The sequence below is a fragment of the Quercus lobata genome, chromosome 8 (assembly GCF_001633185.2).
Source record: "Quercus lobata isolate SW786 chromosome 8, ValleyOak3.0 Primary Assembly, whole genome shotgun sequence".
In the NCBI taxonomy this organism is placed as follows: Eukaryota; Viridiplantae; Streptophyta; class Magnoliopsida; order Fagales; family Fagaceae; genus Quercus; species Quercus lobata.
In genome coordinates, this window is record NC_044911.1 from 26,439,859 (window position 1) to 26,448,781 (window position 8,923).

An 8,923-nucleotide genomic window follows, 5' to 3' on the forward strand; every position below is an offset into this window, starting at 1 on the left:
TTTTCTTGATCACTCTCAAAGGATCTCGCATACCCTTAGCATTTAAGTTGAACTTTAAGGCAACCAATAACATGGCAGAATATGAGGCTTGTATCGCTGGAATGGAAGCTCTCTGAGAATTGGGGGTAAAGAAGGCCGAGGTCTTTGGAGATTCGACTTTGGTTATAGCTCAAGTGCAAAAGTTGTGGAAAGTAAAGGAAGAGCACCTAAAACCCTATCAGCAATATTTAGACAATTTAACCAAAACCTTTGACAAGATCGAATACACAGTCATCCCTAGAGCTCAAAATAAGTTTGCAAATGTCTTGGCTACTTTAGTTTCCATGGTTGAAATACCCAAATAAGTATGGACACTACCCTTAAAGATTGAACAAAGTTATGGGATGGTACAGAGGGAGAAAGCTGAAGCATCAGTCTTGGTTATAGAAGAGGAAGGGGTTCCTTGGTATTATGACATTATGAAATTCTTGGAGTTGGGGGCATATCGGATAGTGCTGACAAGAGAGAGCGTCATTCAATTAGGATGATGGCAATGCAATACATCTTATGTGGAGGTCAGCTCTATAGGAGATCCTATGATGGTATACATCTTCGTTGTCTAAAGAAAGAAGAAGTTGAGAAAGTTATGGAAGAAATTCATCAAGGGATTTGTAGTCCTCATATGAATGGGATAATGTTAGCCAAGAAGATCTTAAGGATAGGGTACTACTGGAACATGCTGGAGATTGATTGTGTAGACTTTGTGAAGAGTTTCCATGATTACCAAACACATGCAAATTTGAATCACATGCCACCTAAAGAGCTATATAGCATGACCTTTCTATGGCCTTTCTCAGTCTGGGGCATAGATATGATTGAAAGGATAGCTCCTAAGGCCTTGAATGGACATAAATTTATCCTAGTGGCAATAGACTACTTCACTAAGTGGGTGGAGGCAGCTTCTTACTCTGTGTTAAAAGCCAAGCATGTGGCTCGATTCATAGAGAATAACATCATTTGTTTGTATGGGGTACCCCAAGAGATCATCTCCAATAATGGTTCACACTTTGAGGGAGAGGTTAGAACAATCATGAAACTGTACAATATTGAGCATCACAAGCCTTCACCATATCAACCATAGACCAATGGGGCTATAGAAGCAACCAATAAAAATATCAAAAACATCCTATCCAAGATGGTAGTGACATACAAAGATTGGGCTGAGAAGCTCCCATTTGCCTTATTGGGTTATAGAACTTTTATCCATGCATCAACTAGGGCAACCCCTTACTCTTTGGTCTACGGTAGTGAAGTGGTACTTCCCATTGAAGTGGAGATACAATCTTTGATAGTACTAGCGGAAACCAAGGTCCTAGAGGAAGATTGGGTGAAACAAAGATATGGCCAATTGGCCTTGATAGATGAGAAGAGAGCTAGGACACAGTACCACATACATGGGTACCAAAAGAGGATTACTAGAGCATTTTACTAAAATGTGAGACCTAGAAACCCTAAGGAAGGGCACTTGGTTTTGAAAGTGCTTAGAAATGAAACCTTTGATCCGAGAGGAAAGATGAAGCCAAGATGGTCTGGTCCTTGTATTATCAAGAAGATCATGTCAGAAGATGCTACAAGAATTATAGATTTAGATAGGGGATAGATGCTTCGCCCAATCAACATGGATACACTCCGAAGATACAACATTTGATAATAAAGAAAGGAAAAAGTCTGCTGGGTTAAAAACTCGAAAGGGCAACCTAAGCAAAAGTTAAGGCAAAAGGACCTCGTTAGGTTGAAAATCTAAAAGGGCAATCTAGGCAAAAGATATGGGCAAAGACCATGGGTATGGCGAAAATTCCTCAAGGGACGTCATGGGAAAAAAGAAAAATGATGACAATAAGCAAAGATAATAAATGAGTGGTTCTCTCATTGCTCAAATTAAAAGATGATAAAACTGTTTCTATAAGGGACATGGAACATTCCAATCCTTTATTAAATTCATTAGAAAACACATGAGAATCATATAGTGCAGAAAAGTAAAATTTGGGGCATATTAAGGTGATCAGTCAGTCTCTCTTTCTTTCTATTGGACTTTTTGTAAGCTTTCTTAGCTATGTGAACCCACTTCATGCGGCCTTAAGTCACGTCTTATATCCTAAAGTTGGATGGAACAATTGGGGCCTCTCATATGGCAATGATCGAAAAAAGGAAAAGAAAGAAGGAGAGAAGATGTGAGAGAAAGGAAAAGAAAAAGAGAGAGAGAAAAAAAAAAGTTCAAAGACGATACAAGGAGCCTCGATGGGTTGAAAACCGAAAGAAAAAAATTAGAGGAATATCTCTAGGTCGAGGACCTAGGCAAAAATTAGGGATGGAAAGAAAAAAAAAATCATTCATTTTAACTTGATGATATGGGAAGGTGCAAGGGAGAGACTAAAGAGACTACTCAAGGCATAATTCAAGTGCAGAGTTTTCAAGAACAATAGAATGGCATAAAGTTTCCACAAGTTTGTAATTTAAATACATATCCTAAATAAAAGCATAAATGTAAAGGATGTTCTTAAAATACAACTCATGTCTCAAAAAAAATCTAAAAGTGCAAGCATGTATTCTAAAAAGAGAAAAATAATAAAAGCAACAAAAGAAAGTATGCTATGCTATGCTATGTTGTGTCTATGTCTATGTCTGTCTGTCTATAGGATCATCGAAAGTGCCTGTTCCTCAGCTAGTAGCTTGGAGTCGACTCTAAACCTTTCATACCATCACCGCCATCATCATTATCATCATCATCATCCTCACCATCCCCGCCACCGTTCAGCTACCGAGAGTACTCAGTCAACTCCAACTTGAGGTTTCCCACAAGCAAAACGAGCTCCTCATGCTCCTACATAGTAGGCTGAATTTTGAAGGAAATGTTGTTAGAATAAGTGTTAGGATGCAAGAATAGAAAGTAAAGAGAATAAGAATAGAAGAGAACTCACCGCTTGTGTGCCTTGAGGGAAGGGGTAGCCCGTGACATTTGTATTGCACCTAATGTTGGAAAAACATAGTTTGTATCGCATACAAAACATACGCAGTGGAAAATTAATGAATCTACTTCATTCGCAATTGATAACACGTATTATGTAAATTTTAGAATTTAAGAACAAAAGAGCGTACTTTTGTGCGGTGAAATTCAAAACCAAAGATTAGAAGTACTTGGGAACATTTTTAATCTTCACTCCAATTCCACTTATGCCCAAGAAATGTGGTCTCTCAATCAGTTTATATGTATGTGTTCATTGCTTGTGCAACATTTTTTTCTCTTCACATTCATATATAAAGTTTCTAATAAAAATTAAGTGTATTTTGTCATTTTGGTAATTTGTTCATAAAAAGCCGTCCTAAAATTTGTATTTGTTATGAAGATATATATATATATATATATATATTTGGTGTATTTGAAGTTTAGATTTTTTATCATGTTGATGTTATGTATCATTATTGGAATTTTCTTAAATTATTAGTAAAATTATCTTCTGGTTACAACCTGTGGACGTGCCCACAATTGAACCAGGTAAATTTTTTGAATTCTTTTCTTCTATGTCTATTTTTTTTTTTTTTTTTTTTTAGTTTTAGTTGTTTCTATAATTTTTTTTTTTTTTTTTTTTTTTGGTTAAAAGGGGAAGTTGCTTCTATAATTATTTGTTAGTCAGATCTTTCTCGAATCATTGTTTGCGGTATAAAAGTGCTTTTCATAACTCAGTCAGCTATGATAATTTGACTCCTAAAGATTATTTATAAGATAAAAATCGGAGTCAAAAATTTAATTTTTTTTTTGATAAATAGCTTTAATTGGATATACCTTCCCCACGAAATAAGATTCCCCATCGTGCTTTTGTCCAATAAGACATGTACTAAGGGTAAGGGTAGTTTTACAAATTATTTTATAATTTTTTGTTATAATTTTAACATCATAAATTATAAGTAATTAACTATCACTCATATATAACCTCATTATTTTTTTTTTTTTTTTTAACAATCATATACTACATCACAATTATAAAAAAAATTGATAAAAAATTATGTAATACTAAACTTTTTCCAAAGGAAAACCTGAACCCAATTTTTGGCTGACAACAAAACTTGTCGGTTAAGCTCTCAGGAGTCAGAACAGAAGCATGGAAAATATACCTTACATTGCGTCACTGTGAGCGTCACCTTAGAAATATATAATATTGAATCTTGATCTTTTTGATAAGAGGCGGATTTCAAAGTGTTCAGAGCTTATACGCTGAAAACAATTTATCTGATAAGTACTTTAATGGTTAAATTAGTCCCTAGCCCTGGTCCCTACCTATAACTACTACAGCTTATCAATTCCTTATCAATTTACGTCCATATAACTTTAAGAAAAATGGGCTGAGTGAGAGAGAGAGATACGAGCAAGAAGGTTGAATTCTAGGTAGAAATGAGAAAAATTCAATAACACAATTTTTTTTAATACAACTTTCTCATAATTTTACTATGATAAATTATAAGTAATAAAAAAATGATAAATTCAAATAAAAGTGGTCAGTAGTCACTTAAAGTCTATTACATTAAAATTGTGATAAATTTATGACAAAGAAAAATAAGTTGTTTATAAACAGTTGGTAGAAATGAGAAAAAGAAACTTGGGGGAGTGGAAATTGATTTATTGAAAGCAAAAAAAAAAAAAAAAAAGGACTCCACTCAAGCAAAGACAAAGACTTCACTAAAGTAAAGATAACCTATATTATTTTGATTCTCTTTTGTTTTTTTTCTTTTTCTTAGGTGCTTTCTCTCCCTTTCTTGTCAAATATATACGGCCTATAAAACAACTTACATCACGCAACACTTTTTATATTTGAAAAAAGCACATCACGCAACAAATTGGTTACAATTTCAAAGTTTACTTTCAATTTCCCATCATCTAATACAGGTACTTTTATTTATTTTAATGAAGCATGCGAGACAAGTGGCCAAATGGGCGGCTATCACAATGCTAGATTAATCTACGGTGAGAGATATGTCATAGCGTGATGATTTGCACATCCAAGACAGTTGACAAAGAATAAGTCAGTGTATGTGACTCACAACAAAGAAAAATTATTTAAAGAAGAAAAAAAACATAATCAACCAATACAAGTAAGACTGACATTTCTTTTCGATGGAGTATAATAATTAATTCCAAGGAAAAATTGTTTGTCAGGTTTGCAAAATTCATTGGAACAAAGTCATGCAGTATTCTGACTGAAATCTGAAGAGTGAGATGAGGTTTATGGATTCATTCCAAAGGAATTTTAGTACTACACCACTTATAATACCATTTTTCACAAATATTTTATGTGGTAAATTGTAATTGGGTCTGGTTAACAAGTGTTTTTAGGCATTTATTAATTGACATTTTTAAAAAAGTTCTAATACCAATTCCATTGTAATTATAAAAAGTTGTAAAAAAAAGTTAGTTAATTTTTTATTTTCATTAAAAAAATTTTAAAATTACTAGCATTATGTCCATGCGATGCACGGCTTAATCAAAATTCAATGTAGATAATTTTATAATTAATTTACTTAAAATTAAATAATAAAATAGAAATAAATGAATTTTTTTTTAAGTTATATAATGAATGTGTATTGTGTGAGACTGAAATAACAACAACAACAATAATACCCAAAATGAGATGAATACAATTCATAAATTATTTTTTATGAAGTTAATTATATATTAATAACGGGGTTGGCTTCAAAAAAAGTATCAACTAAACAAAATGATGGCGCTGCAATCCATTTATTTTGGAGATAGGATTTTATTTACTCTTAAAAATAAAGGATTAGATGAAGAATTTGGATTGTAATCCAATTTATCAACTTAGAAATTATAGAAGAAGATAAGAAAATTATGTCTTTTTTTTAATAAAAGAAAGTACAAAAATTTCCATACGATGCATAGGGCTTAATCAAGAATTGCATGTAAACTGAAAATAAGAAAATATTTCTTAGTTTCATTGAAATTAAATAATAAAATAGATAATAAAAATAAATTATTCTTTTACTTTTTTTTTTTTTGTGGAAGTGAAGTACTCTTTTAGTTTAAGTTAAAACATAAAAAACCACAATATACACACAGATATAAATGAAAATGCCTAGGATTGAATATATAAATGCAATCCATAAAATAATTTAAAACATGGTTTGGTAAAAGATTCAATTAAAAAAATTATAATAAAATGTTTATCTATAAATCTAAAATCGAAAAAACTTATTTCATTTAAATATTTTATATGGTTCCAAAGAGATTTTATCTCTAACCTAATTAATATCATTAAATTAGGGAATTAAAATTTTTCCACTTACATCATTTAGTATTTTTTTTAGTAATATTGAAACTTAAGAAATAGTAAATAAATAGATTTATTTACTTAATTAAATCATTATATATAATTAGATATAGTCTAAGAGAATTATATAAGTTTATTTATTTTAAGATCACTATTACATTTATATTTGAAAAAAATTGGTAATGATCAATACCTTGATGCTACCATTTAATGGTCCTCTTCCTCATCTTGTTCTTCCTCCTAATCATTGGATGTCTTGTTCTTCCTCCTAATCATTGGATCAAGCTTCTGGCGATTGTGTTGCATTGTTTATATTGGGAACTACTTGAGTTCATTAAAAAAAAAAAATCAAACTCGGCTTATTTGTACTCTTTTTCAAATTCAAATATTCCTTTTTTTCCTTTACCTCATCCTCACACCCAAAATAAATAAAACAAAATAAAAGAAGGGTGGGTATACCTGACTCATATGGTGAAATCCTATATCTGAAAATTGGTTCAAAGATTCAAAGGTTTTAGTGCTCATAATCTCACCACCACTATTCTCTGTCAACGTATTCTTGTTCTTCGAGTTGATTATTGTTTTAAGCCATTGCATTGCATTTTATAGATTTTTGTGATGGGCGAAGTTAATCAGTTTTTTTGTGGGGGTGAGCTCACATAATGACAGGAGTACTAAATAACTTAGTGTATAGGAATATTAGTAGATCTGGGACTTGAGAAGAAAATAACTTGATATGAACAAAAAAGAAGTAGATAACTTGATATGAACAAAAAAAGAAAAATGAGCTTATCTAATCAAGAAGTTTAGGTATACTTTATCCCAAAAAAATAGTTAATGTTATTAGCTACAAAAAAAGAAATAAATTTATAAGTTTTTACGTGAAACAGGTGAAGTAAAGTGAAGTAGCTTTTTTTTAAAAAAAAAAAAAAAAAAAAAAAAGATAAATTACTAAAAAACTCTTACGTGAGGTGAAGTAGTTTTTCTTTTACGTGAAGTAGTTTTTTTTTTTTTTTTTTAGATAAACTAATTAATGATAAGTATGAATTAGAATCCTCATGAAATAAACTGCTTAATGATAAGAATGAATTTTTAGTTCTTTAAAAATCAAAAATTTTAATAAAATTTCTGCAATTTGGTGAAGACACTTGGCCCAACCACGGTGTCTAAGCTCAAATTTTATTATATATAATATGATTTACTAACAAATGTTTTTAGAGAATTCATTAACTTTTTTAATTGTAATTAGTTATCTATCATTTTTACATTAATCAACTTTTTTTTCTTTGCCATTTACTATATGTAATATCAGGCCGGCCACACTATACTCAATCAATGAATATAGATTCTATGTTTCACCAATCACAACTTGTCATTTTTTTTTTTTTTTCCATTTTAAACTTTGGCTATTTTATAAGGAAAATTAAACAAATATATGGCAAATTGTGATTGGTGGAACAGAAAGTAAAACACCAAAAATATTACAGAGAATTTGTATTCGTCAATCTACCCACCACATTGCATTGATATAGCATACAGATAAAAGGGGCTAGATCCCCTATAACGGATCTAGATAACAAGCTTGTGGAGTCTTTAGTGTTTGACCAATACATTTTAATCTACAACTACAAATCTTACATAATTTCAATCCTAACTAATATAAGAAACCTCTTTTCAGATTTCTATAATATAGTCTCATCTGGAGACTTCAATCGTTGTTACATCACATCATTTTATTAATAAAACTACTCGCATGAACAAGCCTGCGTACGCATAATTCAGCTTGCATGCACATGCTAAATTATGCGTATGCGAGTTCAGCCCAGAAACCCTAGCCAAGAACACAGCAACACAAAAAACAGAGTAGAATTTCGAAATAAAAAAATCTAACAACCTAACATACTATAAAACATAAAAACTACGTAGACTTTACTAAACAAACATATTAAAACACATAAAAGAAAGCAGAAAGATTAAAGTCAAAAGAAAAAGAAAAGAAAAGAAAAAAAAACCTCAAAACAAAGCCCTTCAAGCTTGATTTTTTGATTGTTCCCCTCAGTCAAATCTATCACAAATCAATAAGAATGTGATTAGTAATCTTAAAATTAAAAAAATCAAGGCTAGAACAGACTCTAATCAAATAAAATTGACTTGATAATGTTTTGTGAAAATCTCCCTCTTTGATTCACTATTTCTAGTGAATCTTAGTGTTTTCCCGTGGGATTTCTATGTGTTTTTGAAAGGTACCATGTATGGCAATTTATATTGTGAAAATGGGGGATTGGAATGACTCCTAAACGATGTAGGATTCATTCCAAACCTCAGTCTTTAAAGTAGAAAACTTGCATTTCTAGTGCTTCTGAAACCCTACCTGCGTGCTCAGGCTCTTGCCTGCATAAGCAGGCTCTTAGGTTGTATACGCAGGTTCATACTTGCGTACGCAGGCTTAAGGTTTCTTTTGGTCTTTATTTTCCAAAAATAGATTTTTAGGTTATTAAAAAGTTATATTTTCCATTTTAACACCTCTTAAGTCAATTTACAATCTGATTGGGCCCTAAACCAACCTTGAGTCTTAGAATTTCAACATCACTAAGGAACGGGGACCC

At 31.4% G+C, this 8,923-nt stretch overlaps 1 protein-coding gene across 1 annotated transcript; it reads left to right on the forward strand.

Annotated features, from left to right (window-relative positions):
• The first annotated feature begins 526 nt into the window (after positions 1-526).
• LOC115956662 lies at positions 527-1,120 on the forward strand. Its single transcript, XM_031074972.1, has one exon. It carries the CDS (start codon positions 527-529, stop codon positions 1,118-1,120), a length of 594 nt encoding a protein of 197 aa, XP_030930832.1.
• Positions 1,121-8,923: the final 7,803 nt, after the last annotated feature.

What these genes read in the sequence shown, in the direction of transcription:
- LOC115956662 (XM_031074972.1), top strand. Translation starts at nt 527, where the DNA reads ATGGCAATGCAATACATCTTATGTGGAGGTCAGCTCTATAGGAGATCC.